General features: G+C 34.1%; 4 protein-coding genes across 4 annotated transcripts in view; 1 reads left to right on the forward strand and 3 right to left on the reverse strand.

The window, feature by feature from the left end:
• Window positions 1-1,884, reverse strand: part of LOAG_16805 (hypothetical protein) — a gene marked incomplete at its 5' end in the record, with an annotated part of 3,762 nt that extends 1,878 nt beyond the window's left edge. Inside the window, 4 exons of the mRNA XM_020449464.1 lie at window positions 459-579; window positions 1,258-1,397; window positions 1,622-1,693; window positions 1,842-1,884. Coding sequence (XP_020307017.1) covers window positions 459-579; window positions 1,258-1,397; window positions 1,622-1,693; window positions 1,842-1,884 — 376 coding nt within the window. The remainder of the gene's footprint in view (window positions 1-458; window positions 580-1,257; window positions 1,398-1,621; window positions 1,694-1,841) is intronic.
• A 910-nt stretch (window positions 1,885-2,794) lies between these two features.
• Window positions 2,795-11,345, reverse strand: LOAG_02445 (hypothetical protein; the record flags this gene model as incomplete). The annotated part of the gene is made up of 24 exons (XM_020446013.1): window positions 2,795-3,076; window positions 3,351-3,486; window positions 3,640-3,709; window positions 3,920-3,982; window positions 4,133-4,224; window positions 4,562-4,790; window positions 5,009-5,153; window positions 5,320-5,432; window positions 5,809-5,933; window positions 6,066-6,222; window positions 6,955-7,059; window positions 7,395-7,473; window positions 7,662-7,714; window positions 7,799-7,866; window positions 8,043-8,239; window positions 8,467-8,616; window positions 8,960-9,100; window positions 9,293-9,373; window positions 9,637-9,800; window positions 10,060-10,168; window positions 10,391-10,537; window positions 10,870-10,967; window positions 11,043-11,106; window positions 11,239-11,345. The coding sequence occupies 24 exons, from the start codon at window positions 11,343-11,345 to the stop codon at window positions 3,049-3,051; spliced, it is 2,721 nt and encodes a 906-aa protein (XP_020303592.1). The 3' UTR covers window positions 2,795-3,048.
• A 496-nt stretch (window positions 11,346-11,841) lies between these two features.
• On the reverse strand, window positions 11,842-12,940 carry LOAG_02446 (hypothetical protein; the record flags this gene model as incomplete). Its single annotated transcript, XM_003137984.1, has 5 exons — window positions 11,842-11,899; window positions 11,973-12,063; window positions 12,181-12,343; window positions 12,588-12,695; window positions 12,899-12,940. The coding sequence occupies 5 exons, from the start codon at window positions 12,938-12,940 to the stop codon at window positions 11,842-11,844; spliced, it is 462 nt and encodes a 153-aa protein (XP_003138032.1).
• Window positions 12,941-16,704: 3,764 nt separating this feature from the next.
• On the forward strand, window positions 16,705-19,855 carry LOAG_02447 (casein kinase II subunit beta). Its single transcript, XM_020446014.1, has 6 exons — window positions 16,705-16,907; window positions 17,074-17,191; window positions 17,590-17,692; window positions 18,054-18,245; window positions 18,592-18,781; window positions 19,250-19,855. The coding sequence occupies exons 2-6, from the start codon at window positions 17,120-17,122 to the stop codon at window positions 19,374-19,376; spliced, it is 684 nt and encodes a 227-aa protein (XP_020303593.1). The 5' UTR covers window positions 16,705-16,907; window positions 17,074-17,119; the 3' UTR covers window positions 19,377-19,855.
• Window positions 19,856-21,000: the final 1,145 nt, after the last annotated feature.

The raw sequence follows: 21,000 nt of genomic DNA on the forward strand, positions 1-21,000 counted from the left end.
CCTAAATATAATTACCAATTTAAATAACGTCAGCTGAATATAATTTAAGTCTTAGTAACTTAATTTTTTTGAATGCTTGATGAAGAACAATAAAAAGACTAACAGAACATGGACCATTAATACTGCTTACGTTCACGATTGAACCTTTCGTTTTGATAAGATAAGGTATGACTTTCCGCGTCAATTGAACAATACTTCGAAGATTTATATCCATTAGATAGTCATAATCTTCCATAGAACAGTCCATAACTTTTCCTAGATGGTGCAGCTTTTTTCACAAATGTATTAGAATTTCTCTCCACATAGCCAAAATCACCAAGCTGTCGCGTTCACTCACTTAGGGCATCCGGTGTTACACAACTGGCCATTTTCAAAGAGATCTTACAATATTACTTTTTAGACTACTTTCTCAATCTATTCATTTAAAGATATCGTTACTTCTATATTAAAAATTATACCGTTAACCAGAACTCCTGCAGCATTAATCAACGAGTCAGTTCGTCCAAATTTTTCTACCGTACGCTCGATCAGAGAGATTGCAACTTTTTCATCCGTTAAATCTCCCACTGTAGTCAGAATCTAAATAACTAAGAATTTAGCTGGAACTTTTTCCAACAGAATTTTGTGAAATCCACTGGGAGTGTAAAAGTGACAAGGCTAGACAGCTTAGAGAAATATACGTTCTGAAAAAAAATCTTGAGTAGAGTAAGCTAACAATGGAAGCATACAAAAGGATTCAATATCTCACTATTGGATTCCAAGCATGTTGTAAATTGTTGCACATCAGTGAAACATCAATTATCATTCATTTCTAATAAATAAACAGTACAGTTTTCTATCGTGGCTTATATTATTTGAAAGAGTTTTTTACAGTAACTTGAAACTATATGTATTCTTGCGTGCATCCACCACAAATATTCAGACTCAAGCCTTACCTCCACATAAAAAAGCCTTACCTCCATATCCATATAAAAAAATTTTTACTTCATAACAAAGGTGGCCTTACCTCCTCTTATTTTACTTAAATTCATATTCAAATCCTTTCATATTTGACCCCTCGTCAGAAAAATATTAAAAATATCTAAAAATACTAGATCTCAATCAAACTATTTTCTTATCATGTCCAACAAAAGGTAATAAGCATTCTTCATTCCTTTTATGAGAATTTTTAGTGAAGTTCCTTCCTATTTCTGTGTACTTACGTCAGTAACCAGCGGGAAATATTGCAAATATATTTAAAATACCATTCAATGATACCGAATCTTTGGTTAAGCCTTTCGCAATGCAATTGTTAACTGTTTCTTCGAGTGCCTTTTCATTCCGACCGTTCAATGACAAATTATAGCCCTTTTCAGCAAAATATTCTGCCGTGGCTTTACCAATCCCAGAACTTGCACCTTTAAAACTTAAAGTAAAATGAATGATAAGAAAATAAGGGGAAGATGGAAGAAGTGGTTTGTGATATCTAAATAAATACAAATGAATTCATGAAACGCAAAATCTCCACTTCTAAAGTAATGAATATTAAACATGTAAATTTGGATGATAAAATATACGTATTTCAGGAAATTTAGATAAATCGAATCGGGAAATCAGGATCTATATGTTAAAAGACGAGTACCTGTAATGATTGCAATCAAACGTTTCGCTGGAGCAGAAGCCATTGGTTTAGCTGATCGGTATGCTCCCCTTCCTGGAAAGAAAATGAGAAGAATGCGCTATCCTATAACATGAAATAGTATCCAAATCCAGGTAATTACCAGATGAAACCCAATAGAATTAATTATTAAAATGAGCCAACAATTCGGACAACTTCTCAATCCCAAACGATATCCAAGTACTGCTGACGCGTTGCTGCGTATCACTCTGTGGCGAAACGAACATCAGCAATAGCAGCAACAGCAACGGCAGTAGCATTTGTTATGATCAAGGATGGAAACCATTTCAATTTTGAATCTTTCTGTTGATAGACGATAAGGTTAATATTTAGGGATGACGTTTAACTTTTACATAATAAACTACAAGAAGGGTTAATAACGAGGCATGCCGCAATGTAGATAGCAACAGAGAGAAGGGAACTGGTGACATCAACTCCATAGCATACTTCGATTAAGCCGTTCGGCTCTGTAATGAAACCAACTGATAATTATAAGCTGTAATTGAGCGACCCGAAAGTATAAGCTGTTTTTATAGATCATTTGCTCATTTCAATATCTATAGTTAAGGATCTTCCCATGATTATCAGCGTTAGCCAGTGACTGTACGAAATAGGACTACTTCATTCCAGCCTATTTTCCTACTTTAGGAGAGCTATAGGTACTTCTCATTTAACACTGAGAACCAACTGAATCTTAGTAAATTGATATTGCTCCTCATACTTCTTGGTTACTCATTGCAACTGTAGTTAAGATAGTGCATGAATCATTTAATATGGTCAAATTTGAACACTTAATATGGTCAAATTTGACGAGAAAAATCGGTGTCTCCATGACCAATTACTTGTTTCATTACTTTCTCTTCTTTTGCATTTAAATTACTTGCTTCATTACTTTTCCCTTCTACCCAGCTATACCTCCACGACTTTCAGAAACTGATTTTATGCACCATTTCTGCGCCAGAAAAACTAAGTTACTAAGTGGTGCCAAAGAGACTTCCACTAGTGACTGAATGTGCGAAACACCGCCTTTCCAGCTCAGTTTTAATTAAGAAACGATTAAGTTGAGAACAAAGAAAACAATGTACAGAATAACACATAAAACCATATGGATACCATATGGAATTCCTCTTGAATTAGAAAATTTCGAAAATTTTGTCAGCGTTTTGATATGAAGACTTGATACCCATCAAAAATAAGCCGACAGCAACTATCACATCCATATTCAGTCACAAAGTTACTATCACATCCACATTCATTGTAACGACAACTTGAAGGTAAGGCAGCGAAAAATTCGAAATTTTGAAATAACAAACAACGAAGAATAAACCCAAAAATCTCAAAACGTTGATCAATTATCGATAAAACAATAACTGGTTCTTGATTTTCACCAGTCAAGCATTCTCACTCTCGAAAAGTTCGCTGAAAGTTTTTGTAAATACAATATGACAGTAGTGTTGTGCTTTCCTAATAATATTGCGCCAAATAGAAAAAAAAGCAAAACGTGAAAGATTTTTGGAAATGACTATCATGTACAACAAAATCAGTATTGAACTGCTGAATTATGAAAAACGAAATAAACATAGTGCTACTATGCTCAAATTTTTAAATATGAGGAACTTCTTACGGCACTATAAATTCTTCCTATTCATAGCGACTGACACAGCATCTGGCAGACAAGTTTTTAAAAAAGCACCTATTAAGGTAAAAATAGATATATCCGACATTACTCCTGGCCGGTATCTTTGATTCAGTGATCGGCGAAACTGCTTCGTCGTCACACAGCAGCCAACCTTTATTTTTCTTGCACCAGGTATCACATATATAGTGGCCTAAAAATCATTGTTTCCCTGCTTTTCTACGCTCAAATTTTTAAATACGTAAAACTTTCAAAGTCAAAATTCTTATCGACAAAATTTCTTGTAAAGAAATTTCAAATACAAAAGGTGACCACGAAATGGTTAAAATGAATTCAAAATATTCACCGCTTTCGCTTGTACACCCGAGATGACTGATAACCGATATAAGCCGATAAGACGGCTTCATGAAACCTTCCTTAATGAAAAAATATCTGTTATAGAAATCCGTGTCAGTTCTAAACTAAGGTTGTGGATGCTCCTCATTTCAAAATTCAGTCGGGAGATGCAGCACATCAGTGCAAATTAAAAAAATTGTAAACAAGAAGCTCATATAAAAATGTCCATTCAAAAGTTACCTTAAAAGAATGTTAACTACCCAAAGTAATTGAGTGGGCCTGAAACTTACATTGGCGTTTATAACTAGATCACAAATCCGCTCGTCAGCACCTTCCATCAGGAGAAGTGCATTCTGAATCAAGTTATCACCACTATGTAATCAAGCAATCGGTACAAAAGTTGCATTTTTCCCGAGTAAAATTAATGAATTAATGCAATAACACTATTTAAATGCCAAAATAGTCGTCGATTTGAAATAATACAAAGAAATACAAGCTCTAACCGAAGGTTCAAGCACCGGCGTAAAATGATTGGATTCATTCAATAAATATATACCATCATTATCACTTTTACGATAGTCATCAACCGATATATCTAAATCATCCGACAATATCATGCCAAACTGAATAACGTGTAGGAAATAATATAAAAACATATTTGTCAGTTCCGATATGGTCAGCACCTTTGATTTCAACTGGTATTTATGAAAACGTAGTAGTGACAAATTTAATTTCACTAAACCTACCGCTTGTTTTGCATTTAATAAGTGTCCAAATGTAAAAAAAAAAACTTAACATGAAGTTTCTAGAATAAATAACACCAGATGAGAAGCGTATTTCTTTTTATAAAGGAAAGAAATCGATGAATTTCTCACAATTTTGATTTAAATCAACAGTAGGAGACCATTAAAAAAGTGGTAAAACAAACTCACGTATAGTATCACCATTTTGAACTCTAAATCTTGGTCGGTAGCAAATCCATCGCTGATCATAATATGTCCACACATCAACACTTAACATTGCTGCGACTGCGAAAAGTTCAATTTCGGTACCCCACGTGTTATCAGTTAACAAACGGTTCATGTGTTCATTCCAGATATCTGACGACCAGCCTTTCAAAGCAGCAAATTCATTCCAGTGCTCAGCTTCAAATTCAACAATCTACAAATAAAATGCTTGTGTAAATTATCTATAAACACTTCATGAGCAGAAATATTCACTATTTCAGAAAAATTTAAATAGCATAACTTCAGATTGACAAAAACCGACTCGAACTATGATGCATTTATTTGTAGGTTTAGCTGAAGAGTTTTCCAATACAGGACAATGCATGATATATCTGATTTAGAATCAATATACAAAAGATTTTGAAATGTTACGCATTCTCGAATTCTCGAATGTTCGAGATCACTGCCAGCGAAGTAAAAAGCCAGTGCTCGGAACAAGCAGTTGCCGTCACCAACAATGTCAGCAACTCGAGATGGACGATCATTTGGACTCATTATGCGAACAGTGGTTTTTTCACTGGAATTTCATTTTGCTAACATCGTCGCAAAATTAAGTATTTTGAAAACAATTTCATAGCTCATTTTTGACTATTCATACGTTTCTTCGCATAAGACAAAATTCATGTGAACCACATATTTTTCAATTCATTTTAAAAAACAGATTCAGAAGAAAAAAACTCTACATGCAATCGTAATTGAAGAGTAAACCAATTCGAGAACAAATAGCACGTCGTTTTTCAGCAGATATCGGTTTGTACGGTACCAGCTGCGCACCAGATTCCTCCAAAATTTCTTTCTTAAAAAAAAACGCAACAAATGGCTTATAACTTATTTTAGAAATGAAAAAATAACAGTGAAATTCAAACTTCGTGTTTATCATAAATTACTCTAACAATATCTTTGGAAAAGTTAGCAACTACAGTGGTATGTGGCATGGATCAGAATATAAACTCATTATTTTATTTATCCAATGCAAGTGTCTTTTAACTGCTATATAAACGATTGAGGTTGTCAAAAACGCAACATTTATAAGGCAGTCGAGTAGAATATCAAATATAATTGAACAAGAAAGACAATTCGAACTTATGCATCAAAAAGGCGTTAACTCATTTGATGACCACACAATGATACAAGACATAGATCTTTAGATGTACGCAAACTGCTAAACTTACATCATCATCACTGAATGGACTACTCTCGCGCGATATTTTTCCTTGATGTTGCTCGGTCATACTAGTCGGAGTGTTAGGAGGAACAGGTGTAGACGGTCTAGTTCGGTCTCTTTTGTCTTCAGTGGCTAAAAGCGACAACTACTACTCAAACCATGAAGTTGAAGAAATAAAAGCAAAATTGAGGACATACAGAACTTTAAAATCCACACTGAAATTAATTACGAATTTCGAAATATGCAAGCTTTAACTTGCCTTACCTTTTTGTACGTCGGCTACAGCAATTTTCATCCCTCTTTGTAAAAAGCACGACACATCGTAGTTTTTCGCCACAATCTCATTAACAACATAGTCCTCCTGCGTCTGCTTCGTCTGCGTCGGTGACTGTGCAAGAGAATTCATGTGGCTCTCTTCAATCTGCAATGAAAATTTCAATTTTTGTTTGCAAGCTGTTCGTGGGATCTTGCTTATTTCACAAAGAACAAAAATAAATAAAATAAATGAATTATAGATGTTGAAGATAGTAAAACGAATATCGATATCTGACTCTTTCTGTCATTTAATAGCGAAATTTCTACACAAAACTATTTTGAGGCCTTAGGATGTATCGTTCCATCTTGACTTCCAGATGGTCCATACCGGACAAAACCTTTTACCTGATTTGCCTTATTACCATATTGTGTGTCACTACTGTTTTTGCAAATACCACATACTCTTCTAACTTACAACTTTAGGTTCTATTTCGCAGCCACTTTGCTTAATTCGTCCAGCACCATCAAGCACCATTACCGTTTCCTTTATGGTCATTTCCCTAGTAAAATCGGCATTTCCAAGCTCAAGTCCACTATTAGATTCGATGCGATTCACACCGCTATTCCCATCTTTCTGCTGGCTAACAGACTGGACTCCTTGCCTACTTCTTCCCACTTGCTCATCCTTTACTTCCTCAGATAATCCTATATCAGGACTTATCTTTTTCGCAGTCTTTTCTTTAATACCGCTAATCTGCCTAGATGGTACTTCTGCTTCGTTGTCCTAAAAGATTTCTGATGTTTAATATAAAAGGAATAAAAAGTTTAACCTAAAAATTTTTTCGAATGGAATCATTGACATTAGAAGTATAAATATTTCAAAATATTTGTTGCAAACCTCTTCTTCGGCCTCGGCTTCCGGGAATTCAAGAGATACAGATGAATCACTTGATTTATTCTGACTACTCAAAAACTCCGTCTCTATCAAGCTTCGTTCGCAAACCTACAGTTAAAAATTGCTAATATATATATATTTTATAGACTTGTGCAATATACTAATTCTAGATTGAACCCGTCCCTGAAATCGTTACATGGGTGCTGTAACTGTTCTGCCTATATTATGTATTTATATTATCCTTTAGGATTGACTGGGACAGTCAACCCTTAACAGCAATTGGTTCTGTATCGAAAGCTTTAATATTGTAGGGTTTCGCAAGTATCAAACTTAATTTTAATGATTTGTTTGTGAAATTAGAAGGGTGGACAAGATTTCGTCATGAAAAATGATGCCAGATTTGAATCGGTTTGAATTTTGAAGTTTTAAAAGTCAGTATTCACCACTTGCAGTTGCTCTTCTTCGCTCATATGATTTAATTCTTCGCACGTTAAGCTACGCGGTGATTTCGATCTTTTAAAACTAAAACAGAGACCAGTGAATAAAACGAATACTGCTTTCACTCCTATATTATTGATTTAGAAGACTAAAATGACTTATATAAAAAGTATTCAGAGAGGATATTAATGATTGTCTTGTTAATGGCTTTTATAAAAAACGAAAATTCATTCCAGTGCAACTAGAAAATCTGATTAAAAGAGAAAAAATACTCTTCTGCTGAGTTCCACGGTACAACAAAATCTTCAGCTACTTGATCTCCGTCCTATAATGTAATATCATCATGTGCTTTGTATGTCATTTTAAATAAAAAACCTTTTTAAAAACTACGTTTAATTAACTTACAAACCTTGAACTTCGAACCAATACCAGGAACAGCAAAGTCTATATCACGATTCGCAGCTGTGTTAGTTTGCACTGCAAACGAAGATCTTTATACAAAATTAATATTTAATTAATGAACAATATATTTATCTTTTAGATTCATTTTTAACCTAAATTTTCCCCTTGCTCATCCACCACAAACTCTTTCTAAAGAATTTTCATAGAAGTCCAAATTTATACTTCGTCTGTCGCTGTACTTCTATTTTTACCTATTCTACAATCCATGGAATGACCGCAGAGACTTGTTATCGCAGGATGCGTCTCCTCAGCAGCACTGATTTTTCGAGTACCATAACTGGTTTCCTCATCTGACAAATCTAAACGTCGTCTAGCTGGTGAAGACACATCAGCTGATGTTTTTAGTAGCTTTGTCTTCATCGGACTCGCAGTTGTGAAATCGATTTCTCTGAAACCGCCAAAAACCAAATCTAAGTCTAACTCTTAACATGAAACAGTAATAGGAATTGACAACGTAGAAAAGGATAGAACACAGTGTCTGAATTTATGGCGAGTACAATAATAACTTGAACAATTATAATGAATTGAATAACATTATTTCAATTTAAAACTCAGAATCTTTTTCCTCTCACTAATCGCTTTCCTGCCGTGGAAAATCTCCCTCAAACGATTTACTTTGTACTTGGTGATATGGCGGGAAACGGCGCTGGTGACTCAACACAATGTCCATTTAGAGTCAAATATAAGGGAATATCAATCTTATCAGCACGTTTCACACTTCTCGATACATCATAAACGTAACGTTTGATGAGTATTATGAGACATCTGGAATAAACAAAATTAGACAAAATTTGAAATTAAAAAGAATTATTCGTTACCTCAAATTTTTCCTTACAACTGTGCCATTCTACACTTATCGAACTCTTTGACATTGCTATCCAAAGTAGTTCGACTAATCCTTCATATAACAGATTCCTCAGCTTATAGCTTTTAAAAAGAATCAAATATATTCTTTAAACAAAATTAAATATGTATAAGAAATTAAATATATATTATATCTAAATTAGCCAAGCTCTCTTTGTATGTGTCAATTTTGCTACAGCAGATGATTTATGAGATAGCCTATAAAAACCAAATAAATTACTCCATATGAATTATTTTTTAATACCGTGGAAGTTGAACAAATTTTTGTGTTCTTTGTCCACTTTTCCCTTGACAAAGTTCGCATTTCCTGTCGATGTTTTCCGTCTTCAAAAACTCATCCAGCAACGTTTGCACACTTGGAAAACGTGAAAAATTTCTCGAAAATCTAAAATGATGGGAAAAAGTGCACGCGTATACTGCAATTACTGAGTACCTTTTTATCGAGTACCACAACGCTTCGAAATACATTTGTTTTTATAAATAGAGTCAAAGTGAAACAACATAAGATCTTCAGCGATTTAACAGTTAGCGAAAACAGTTCCATTTGTTCTATCGGTATCCACACTCGTTTGCTCACCGTTCACTTGGATGATCCAAAGCACTGATAGTAACTGGTAAAATGATGCTGTCTTCAACAGTTTGTGAGACATGATGGCACCTGAATTTATTGGCTAGACAAATTAGGCGAGACAATTTACTATTTTCATTACCACCCAGCACTCGTCAGGATCATTTATCTCCTCCATCCCTGATCATTCGCTAGGAAAGGTCTGCTCACGTTCGCAAAGTTCTTATTGTTTCATGTTTATAAAATTCATATCAAAAATTAGAAAAGAAGAATCAAAATCGAAATTTCGTCAGACTCGACTGCGCTACTTCAATTATTGCTGGAATGCTGGTGAGAGAATATAAGGAACTTACATATTACAGATAATAGTGCTTTGCATAGTGAAAGCAAAATTTGCCATTACTGGATTCCGCATGCGTCTTTCTGCGACATCTACAATTCCATATTGTTCACGCAATACCTTATCACATTCTTCGTGAACTTGATTGAGTACACGGACCAAGAATTCATTTGCATCCTAAACTAGACACATTTTGCACTCATTTAATTCATGTGAGTAGTATTTTTTAATGGTATTTCCACTGCTAGCATATAGTGAAATACAGACATTTAATACATTGAATATTTTACACCGATTCGTCTCATATTTCATATTAACTAAACGAATGAGATTTGAGTACTATATGAAGGAAAATTTTTTGAGAAATACAACTTTCTTCTCAGACAAAAAATCGGGAAATGAATTATGCGGTTTCAAATGAAACAAAGTTATCAACCTGCTGAATATTGCCTTTAAAACGCGATAAATCTTTTACTGCTGCCAATATTTCTCGTTTTTGCTGATATGAAGCCCTGTCTCGAACACTTGCAAGGCTCGAAAGAGCTCTAAATGAGAAGGTCACCAAAATGACGCCTCGGTCAGTTCTCATTTCTATTATGAGCAAAATGAGTCTCTCATTTCTATTATGAGCAAAATGAGTCTACCATCCATTTAATATCATGCTCCATTCTCATTAACGGTGCGTCTTTTAGAAAAATTTAATAGGAAAACATCCTCAATACGACCTTCCTCATCACAAGTCATTAAACCGCAAAAGCAAAACATACAAGCTCATTGGTACCACTTCATCCAAGTTCATTTTACGACTCTGAACTCTCTTACAAAGCTTGAAAAGATCTCTGGCAAAAATATCCATGGCAAACAGTCCCTGGAGCATTGCATTCATGTAACACGTGTTGCCGAGATTAGCAAATCTTAAAAAATTTGGCTTTTAGAAGGAGCAACGTAAATATCATTAAACTTTTTGACGTAAAACAGACATAAAAAATGGCAGCGTAGGAGATTTCGCATTTAGTGTGTGTGTGCCCGAGATATGCATAAATCCTGGGAGTTAGAAGTAATTTGCACTCCTAACAGTTGAATAGGCAATTCAATATGTCTACAGGACTGAAGATCTTGTCGTATCGTCATGAAAGTATTTGTTGCTGCGCATTTAGAAGATGGTGATTACTATTCACTATTGTATTTAGTACTGAATATAAATTGTTTTAAGAATTATAGTAGAAATAAATTGCCAAAAATTTACCCAGAAATCTTTTCTTGTGAGTTAGTTGGCTTAATGACTTTATAATCATCATCCAGTGTACGCATTGGTGATGTTAAATGCAGTGGAGTGTGTTTTCTCTGCAATGGATATTCACGAACCTGGCGCAGAGTAAAAGAATGAAAAGTAAAAAGCTAAAAAAAGAGATTGCCTACCTTGCGATACTCGACAAAAATCGGATCATGCTGACCATTTTTAATCTTTTCTGATCCTTCAGATCTGTATATTTAAAGCAGTAATTAATTTGTGAAAAGAAATTTTGGGAAATAAACTTAAAAGTAAGCATGTAGCTAAGAGTGAAAAGTAAAAGGCTAAGAAAGCCTTTTCATTTTTTCCTTTTAAATTACTAACCGCAGCGGTGAGGCTTTTACATGTTCTTCTGTTGTCACCTCACTCGATGGCTCAGACTGCCTGGACCGTTTTTCATTTGGCGGTGGAATTGCCAAACGTTCGAACATGTCTATAACTAAAAAGTGATATCTCAATATTATTTTGCACTTTGAAAAATTTGGTAATTTTCAACCATAAGAGATGAAAAAAGGAGTATTAAAATCTTTTACTCACGAGAGTTTTCTTTATTTTTATGGACACTTTAAATCGTTAATTCAGAGACGACTAAACATTATGCTTTCTTGGAATATTTTTCCTTGGAAACAAATTAATTTGTTTTCATCAATTTGTTTTGCTATAGATAAAACGTTGTCTCAATCCAATCTCTAAAGAGAGTGACGTTAAATAATTTATATCCATTAACTCGACAAGATAAATGCATAGATTTCTGCATTTTAAATACATATTAAGATTTATTTCAAGTACAGAATTCCATATGCTTCAAGAACTTCTCAACGAGCGTCTAAATTGTCCAATTAATTATTGATGTTGTCGATATTCCATGAAATTGATTTAAATTGGCTATGTTATAATCAACAAAACTTCTGCAACAAAAAAAAAAAACTAACGTTTTTTAACGCGACTTCTTCGAGATTCCACAGCCATTGGAGGTGCTTCGTCGCTGAAATAAGTATGGATTTTTGCATATAACAAAATCATGAGTGCAGTATATTTTCAATGAAAAGATAACTAACTCAGTAGGTCTTTCCATCCTGTTTTCAACATTAGTTGTATGCAAACCTCGACCACTGTGCAGTTCAGTCGAAAACACAAATTGCGATCGTTCTGCAATGACAGACCTCAGCTAAATTTCTCATACACAAATATGCTTATGCACAAGTTTTGCCGCTGAAAAGACCTATCATATCTTGTAAAAAATATTATAAAAGTTCAAATACATACCTAAATACTTGCTCTTTAGAATGGAGAATGCTTCCATCAGTTTTTCGTGACTTTCAAATTCCAAAATCATTTCCTCTTCATTTCGAGTATCTGACATGAATCGTAATGTGCATCCTCGTGGAGGCGACCAAGGCACTTGAGATATAAGTTTTGCTTTCAATATCTGCAAAATTTGAGTGCTGTTCCCTTTATACAAGAATTTGCTATTGAAATCTCATGAATGGAATTTTGACTGAAAGAAACCATAAAAACTCATGCCTTTAGAAAGCTGAAATGAAGAACACGATGATAAAGGAGTTAAAAGGAAAGAGAAAGAAAGAAAAGACAACAATCAAGTGGGGCTTAAAATTGGAGTAAAATAATTTTAGAAATCGTCACAGTCACAGAAACATAAAGAAAAAGCATACAGTGCAACAGTTATCGTATGAAAAAGTAATGTCTTTTTGATCACGATTGAATATCATTACGGCTCTTCTCTTCATGTAAACAGGCCGATCAATACGACCTCTGCGTACCTAAAATTACTTCAGCAATTCACAAGAAATTTTATATTTCCAAAGCATATTTCCTAAGGCTCTAAGAAATTATTCGTCTTTGAAAGTTCCAAAATTTTTTCCCACCTAAAATTAGAAGCTAGTGAAATTATGCAAATAGCTTTCTATCAGTCGACGACATGGAATAACAGTGACATTGAAAAGTTAATGATCAAAAAAATTACCTTAACTATAAATTCATTGGGTGGTAATTTTTCCACTGTCATCCTGAATCCACTAAACGATTAACAAAGAAATCTCGACAGATAATGGCCAACTCCTTCACTGTTTCCTTCCTCACTGTGTGTTTAACTAAACTTAGCTGATAATAATTCTATCGATAAAGGAGGATCAAAGATCAGTCGTGGATAAGATCAATGGAATCAGTAGTGATCGCTCTTTCTAGAAGATCTTTATTTTATTATGATTTACATGAATGGGTCAACAACTCCCGCATATTTGAATTGGATCAGTCGAAGGAATTGCCCGCTGTGACACAAGAAGAGTTTCACAGGAAAGTAGAACCCTCATCCATCACGGAAAACAACCGTTAATTCTTTCTTCACCCTCACCCATGCATTACTAGAAATGCTACCAATCAAGTATTTGGCGCCAATTTCGAATTTGAATTCTCATAAACTGTCTATACGAATAATTGCGCCAATTGAAACGATCTAAATTGGCGATGTTGTTGCATGATTGATTTTAAATTGACAGTTGGATGACGTTAAGGATGTTGAAGAGAATGGGAAGTGCGTTCTCAGCTGAAATTAAAATAATTTTAATTTTAATCAATGAGAAAAACTTGGTCGCAAATATTAAGGACAGATTTATTAATTGGGTAAGTGCATCTCTTTTAGCTAGTACTTTCAACAAGATACTTAATTTCAGATTAAGCGTGATCGATAGTGAAATACCTATTATCGAACGTCGTTAAAATATCTTTAAATATATGAAAAATCTGTTAATATTACTTTTAGGTTGCAAGAACTATTCTGATAGTGCTTCAGGTACACCAATAAGCATGAGTCCGGTTAGCCGGATACAGGAAACCATAAGTTATTATCCGTCCTTTTTCATTACCAAATTAAAATAGAACAAATCATTTCATGCGGTTTGCAGGCTTTTGGAACTGGAATGAAAGAAAGCAATTATTTGGTGTTATTACTTATGTGCCTATCTGATTTACTGACCAATGGATGTAGTCAGCAATCATCAGGTTCACAAAAATCTTGAAAATTACTTAAAACTTGAGGTTGTTTTCTTCTCAACAAGATAAAGGAATGAATGAGATATCAAAATATTTTTTTTTAATTTCATTTCTCTATTAAATTCGTTAGGACCAATGTTTCCTATTTGACACTTTTTCTGTATTGCTTTTATCTCGAAAAATTGTTACGATAACGTTAATGTCCGGTAACAGTAGTATGGCGGCCACATGAATGCTTTCTTGATGGACAGTTTATCTCATCAGATCAGATTACCAGTTATTAAATTGATGATCGAATCTTGTAATAAGATGACTAGTACTATCATAACGAAAGGTTATTTATCATTAAATTGAATTTAGACAAAGTAAACGCACAATCTCTGAGGTACCATAAGTTCAGTAAAAACAGCCAACTGACTGCGCGTTGACAAAGATCTGTGCACTTGAAGAAAACAACAAGGATAGCTTGACTTCATCGCTGCGAGATTTACTGCTGATGTTTCACTGAAGGCTCATCCGATGATGGCAAGGAAATCGGTTTAATTCTTGAAAACATATGGACCACGGTTGCAGTCGAATAATCTTGATGACGAGAATGAATTTATCATCACAGTTAAAGTTAAGACGTACTAACTTTCCACCCATAATCAGCTGTATGCGTTCAATATCTATTATTCGAAGTTCCAAAGATTTTTTTTTGGCGAGACAAGAGCGTACTTGATAAAAGAATTCTTTTGCAAAGTCCAACTACTTTCCGAAACTTGATGGCACTGACTTACATTATATAACTTGCATTGTATGACATCACATGCTTTGCTTTATATTGAGTGATATTGTAAATGAGCCCAAGTTATCTGTTTGTATGCTTTATTTTTTATGCAGTGTGATGATCAGAATTAACTGACTAAATTTGATGCTTCATTTGAATTATGAACTAATTTGATTTACACTGCGTGACCATAACATGGCCTGATATAATTGAGCCAGAGCAATGTAATGTAATGTGGTTCAAGTGTCTAGTGTCGGAAAAACCGAAATAGCTGTATCATAAAATCATTCATTCAAATAGATCGCATTTACATTTTTTTTTCCTCTCATGTTTAAAATCATGAGTCAGCTATCTAATCTACTAAAAGTGCTTTTTCTGATGTTAAGATTTGTGCATATATGGTAACTAATTTGTAAAGGGTTTATCCCATGCAAAATCTTGTATACAATGGTGAGAAAGTTGTACATTATATAAAATAATTTCTATGCAATTTTTTCTACAGAAAACTGTTCTTATATGTAAATTTCTCTTGGACCTGTGAGAATACTGTCAATATGTAATGATTGTTCCTCTTCACACATCCCATATATAAACCCTAAGAAACTCCAATAGAATCCAATGTTAATTTTCTCCACGTTGCCACTCAACTCTACTCAATACAATCCTGATTTATTTCCTCTCCGTTTACGAATTGCTACTTCAATATTTCTCCCGTTATTCTACGTTATTAAGTTGGACTTTATTATACTACAGTCGAAATTACTTCTAACCTGTTTTTATTGTATTTATTATTTGAACAACAATAAAGGATAACTATTATACTCCTCGAACACATAACCAATCAGTATTCAGTAAGTCATTTTTTTATAAAACATAATTGCTTTATTACTAGCAAGAACAGTAATCCTCATCTTCTAATTCTCTTAATTTTTTTCCACGACATCTAGGCTTTAGGCAGATTTAAATTGCACAATATGCAATGCAGGTCAAATGCAATCTCACAGACACATTCATCATAATGAGGACAAATTGAAGGAACTATAACTACGACTCTATGCACTCATAGAAAGATATCCGGGAGATAGTGAACTAATGTGCTAAGTTAATACATCATTGGTTTAACTTAATCGTCGTTGTTACCCGACTAAATCCAACTTGGTCTTGCCAACAAACCAGACCCTATCTTGCCTCTGTTAGGTTTAGATTTCTCGATGGTTGATAAAACTTTTTGTTCTGACAGAATTGGAGCATGTCCTTTACTATAATAGTAAATAATATAATTTTGATCCAACAGGAAGAAAATTCAAGACATTGGCAATTTCCAATATTATTTGAAACACCAAAATATGCAAAATTTCGAGTCAAATATCAAAGTGTCGACCAAAAGCAAAAGAAAATGTGGTTGTAACTGTGGAGGGGAAACACCAAAGTACAGTCCTTTTAGAATAGTCGACCGGATGTTCCTGGTTGATGCGTTGCCAAGACTATTAATAACTATGTTACCAGGCCTCAAACCTGAAAAACACTTGTTTTCTTCCATGATCAGAAAGAGAAGAGCAATTATATTGAATAGGAGCGGATCAGAGTAATCGAAGTTCCTGTTAATAAATCATTCCAGGAATCTTTCATTCATAATCAGGACCATTAAAAGCTCAACTATTTGGTTGTTATCATTTTTATAGCTCTTACAAAAATAAATTTAAATATGTTTCAAAAATCTCATTATTTTGCGCGAAGTGAAGAGTGAACAGACAAACAATTTATTAAAAGATTCGCATTGAGTTCATTGAGCTATAAATCATAAATGAGATTCTTTTCCAAAAATTTTCACTTGTAGAAAATGGGTTGATGAGGTATAGGTTTATAGATCGTATAGGATGATGACCTCATCGGGGCACATTTCCCTGAAAAAAAGCAGTTACTAGGAGCGTATGCAATTTTCTCGTATCTGAGACCGTGATTTTACATTATGACCATCTCGAGGTCCACGTTTTTTTCGGATTCAATGAGCCCGCATTTTGATTGGTGGGGTGTAGGCGGAGTGGTTGGATAAAAGGGCGAAGGGCGAGGGTGAAGAAGCGAGGTCTCCCAAATCAACTTGTCCATGCGTGTTACGCATTTGATACAGTTTGTAGAGCAGTGTCTGACGCCATTTGAAACTGGACAAGAATCAAGCCGTCTATATTACTAAACAACTGAGCAAGCTACACTTAAGGTCTCAATTAAATGTATTTTTTACGCTTTACCTTTATCCTTTTATGCTTTTAAAAGGAAGGAGAGGAGCTAGGTATGGGATGAATATCTGTAAATGTGAATCGACGGGAGTTTGGACTGCAGAGGATGAATTGCATAATTTTTTGAATCAAAAGAATGTATTCCAGCAGAGAAACAATAGTGAGAAGGTCGCAATATTACGCCGATTCAGAAATGAGTAGCTCGGAGGAAGTGTCATGGATCACGTGGTTCTGTGGTCTGCGAGGGAATGAGTTTTTTTGTGAAGTCAGTTGTTAACAGTTCCTAAAAAAAATTTAATCAGAAACCTCTGGAAAATTTTATAAAGAGTTTGGTGTGGTTCAGGTTGTAGTTTCAGTTTGGTATGGTTTCCCATTCTCTGAGCGGAGAATAAATCCTGCAGTTCATTTCATACAGCTGCAGTTAATAAACAGTTCTCTAGCTTTATCACATCATTTTTGTCTGCTATTCTTTCTGTTCTTTGATACTGTACTATACGATAAGTTGGAAATCACCGCACTTGGTCGTCATTATATTAAAACTTTATTACAGCGGTTTTTTCTGAGTAAATGTTATCCAAATAATTTTCTCTATCAGAGACATGTAGCTATCTATCCATTTGGTCTTGGTATTTGTATTTCTTTTCCTTTGTATGTGTATTTCAGGTAGACGAAGAATATATCCAAGATAAATTTAATTTAACTGGTCTTAATGAGCAAGTCCCACACTATCGGCAAGCACTGGATATGATTTTGGATTTGGAACCAGGTTTTTCTTTTTTCTTTATTTTTATTGCTGATGTAGCATAAGTCGTGATGAAAGCTAGTTCTTAATTTTTGGCTACTTGCATTAACTGAAGCCAACACATCTTCTGTTGCATTGGAAGACTTTATTAAGACATATTTATTTTTTGGTGAAAAACTTTCATTTTTCATTTTATTGCTTAGAGGGACAAAATGTACACTAAAGGGATTGTAACTGTAAAAATAAGACCGTAGAAGTTAAATATTAATATTAATTTTCAAATATATTTTGTTATATCATGATTCTTGAATACTTACCTCAAGAAAAGCTTGTCCAAAAGCTACGGCTCGCCTCTGAGTTTTTTTTTTTCTTTTTTTTTTTCAAGATGATGACTTCGAAGACAATCCGAATCAATCAGATTTGGTTGAGCAAGCTGCTGAAATGCTTTATGGACTAATTCATGCGCGCTATATTCTTACAAATCGTGGAATCCAGCAAATGATCGATAAATGGCATGATCATGACTTTGGCGTATGTCCTCGTGTTTACTGCGAGAATCAACCAATGCTGCCAATAGGTGAATATCATTCCACTTTCTTATAAAAATTCGAAACTTTGTTATAAAAAAAAACTTCTTTAAAACTTTATTGTGCCATTTGTGTTCATAAACTGCAATATTCAATTGGTTCACCTGACTATTTCACTAATTATCCCACCCATTCCCTTTTTCCTTTTTTCATTTGCTCTGTTTTCAGCTTTCCTTCAAATAAAAATTCAAATGTTTGGGTTGTAAGTACTGTATTTTGTTCTATTAGCTTTACTTCCGTTGGTTATGCTCTATTAACAGTTTAAAACAAATCTTGTGATTGCCGTTTTAATGGATTGCAAAAATCTTTGCTTAAATGTAACGTTCCTCATTTAAGGTCTTTCGGATGTACCAGGCGAATCGATGGTTAAACTCTACTGTCCTCGTTGTTGCGACGTTTACGTACCAAAATCATCGAAGCATCAGAATACTGATGGCTCATATTTTGGTACAGGATTTCCTCATATGCTTTTCTTCGTACATCCGGAAGAAAGACCAAAGCGACCTGCAACAAGTTTTGTTCCGCGGTATAAACTGTCTCTTTGGAATTAGAAGCAATCACTTTAGCAGATAATTGCTGTTTTATCTGATAATTCATGTTAGATTAAATTAGTTCAGATCGGGAATTCTGATTTTGAGAGGAGAGAAGGTTTAAATTTTGGGGAACTTTGTCATTTTAATTTCAAATTACAACACTAATTTGTCTGATTGAAGTGATATATTGGATTGTAAAATTGGATACAAAATCGTGTCCAAAATATATAAAGTCTTGCAACTTTTTTAATGAAAGTATGCCAAGAAAGCATATTTTGTCTGTGTACTTCTGGTCACAATTTGTTTATAACTTGATCCATATGACACCTTTTTGTAGTGATTACTTTGTCGAATACATTTGAGTACGGGAACTTTTTAGTGCCGTGGAACTTTCAGATGTAATACAAGGCAAGCAACTTTTATGATTGTCAAGAAATTTTGCATTGCTGTCGTATTTTCAGACTGTATGGTTTCAAAATCCATCCTACTGCTTACGCTTTGCAGTATCAACAGAGCCAATGCAATGGCAATGTTAACAACGGATCACCGACAGTAGCAGTCAATATGTCGCCATTTACTGCTAAATGAAATAAAATGTTCTAATTGTATGGAATATCTGGAATTCTTTTAGTGATATCGATAATTTCGGGAAGGGCTATATGTAATCTGCATAAAATAGAACTGTCTGTTCTGTAGGAAGGCTGGTTTTTCTGAAATTCCATTGATGAATTCCACGAGTTTCTACTACTGTCAATTACTTTTATATATTTGTTTTGGAAGTAAACTTCGCATCTAATGTTGTTGTTACGTATTGCTTTTTTTTTAGAAGATTTAGGAAATTTTCCGCCTGGATGAAATTTGTATTTAGTGATGATTTTACCCGGATTTCTATGTATTTATAGATCTAAACGTGCAGTCGCTCATCTGATTTCTGCGTTCCAGAGAAACAAGAGATTATCCATCGGAGATCTGGTGCTATCCGCCACTTATTTTTGAAGAAAACATATTGATCATTACGAGAAAGTTGAGTCTTACACGCTCATCCTACATGCAGCAAATAAATTTTCGAGTAATTCATAATTATAGGGAATATCAAATTTTCATTAGGAATATCTCCCTTTCCCAAAACAATGAAAGCAAGTTGGGATGCTGAAAACAACTATGGACATGATGTCGTGAACATTTTTTTCAAAATTTATAGCACGGTAAAATTGCACAAAATGTGCCATAAATCATGCAGTAAATATACTTATGAGACATTGAGCAAGTCATTTTCCTTGGTAGAGTAGAATAACATGTTTGATAAGGTAACTTGACTCAGACCTCCAAACAGAATCATTGCCTTGAATTCTGCTGAGGAACAAAGAAAGTAAAAAAAAAACTGAGCAATACATAAATAGCTAAAAATAATGAAAAAGGCTAGTGCCAATTTCCTTGTATGCGTCAATTTTCCTCTAAAACAATCCAGTTCAGTGATTTACTTTGTGTCTTATAAAACTTAAATGTGTTATGAAAGAAGTTCAGAATGAAGCCAAAGTTCGACAAGTGGAATACACACTAAGTTTGTCTATACTGACCGCTACTAGAATAAAAAACAAGTCTAAACTAGCAAAAGTCGGCACATTATGGATCACAATAATAACAGCATTCGATGGTATAATACAAGAGAGAAGTACAAAATGATCGGGACCAAAAGTTTAAACAATCACTAAAATGACGAGTACCTTCACAAATAAAATCTATGAAACAACGCTTATGTGATGTGAATGCCAAAATCATAAAGAAACACCTACACCACATATCTAAAGGACGGACGATGAAGTAATGCGAAGAAATGAAAGCTTGCAATAAAACGTACGTACAATTTCTTTCTTTTTATACAAAAGTATAAAAAAAGGAAAGACTGGAAATTTTTTTTTGTTGGATACGCGAACATCCACATTTTTTATATGTAAAAGTGAAGTAGTAATAAAAGCAGAATCTAATAAAAGGTATTGATTCAAAACCTATACCGGAGACCCTGAATCTGTCAAAAATGCCCAAATCGGTTCTTAAATTTTTTCAGAAGTCGATGGATTAAAAGAAAACCCAACAAGGTCTATTTGACAAGAAAAAAACTAATAATGATCGTCGGAAAAAAGATAGCTGTCGATGAAACCAGTAAAGGAAATAATAAGGAAATATGTAGCACAAAACGCAATAAATAAAAACT

This window comes from Loa loa, assembly GCF_000183805.2.
Source record: "Loa loa unplaced genomic scaffold supercont3.20, whole genome shotgun sequence".
Taxonomy (NCBI): domain Eukaryota; kingdom Metazoa; phylum Nematoda; class Chromadorea; order Rhabditida; family Onchocercidae; genus Loa; species Loa loa.

Excerpts from the sequence above, each read along its gene's own strand:
- LOAG_02447 (XM_020446014.1), top strand. The coding sequence starts at position 17,120 with ATGAGTAGCTCGGAGGAAGTGTCATGGATCACGTGGTTCTGTGGTCTG. Across the intron at positions 17,192-17,589 it reads GGAATGAGTTTTTTTGTGAA|GTAGACGAAGAATATATCCA; the intron begins GTCAGTTGTTAA and ends TGTGTATTTCAG. Across the intron at positions 18,782-19,249 it reads GCAACAAGTTTTGTTCCGCG|ACTGTATGGTTTCAAAATCC; the intron begins GTATAAACTGTC and ends TCGTATTTTCAG.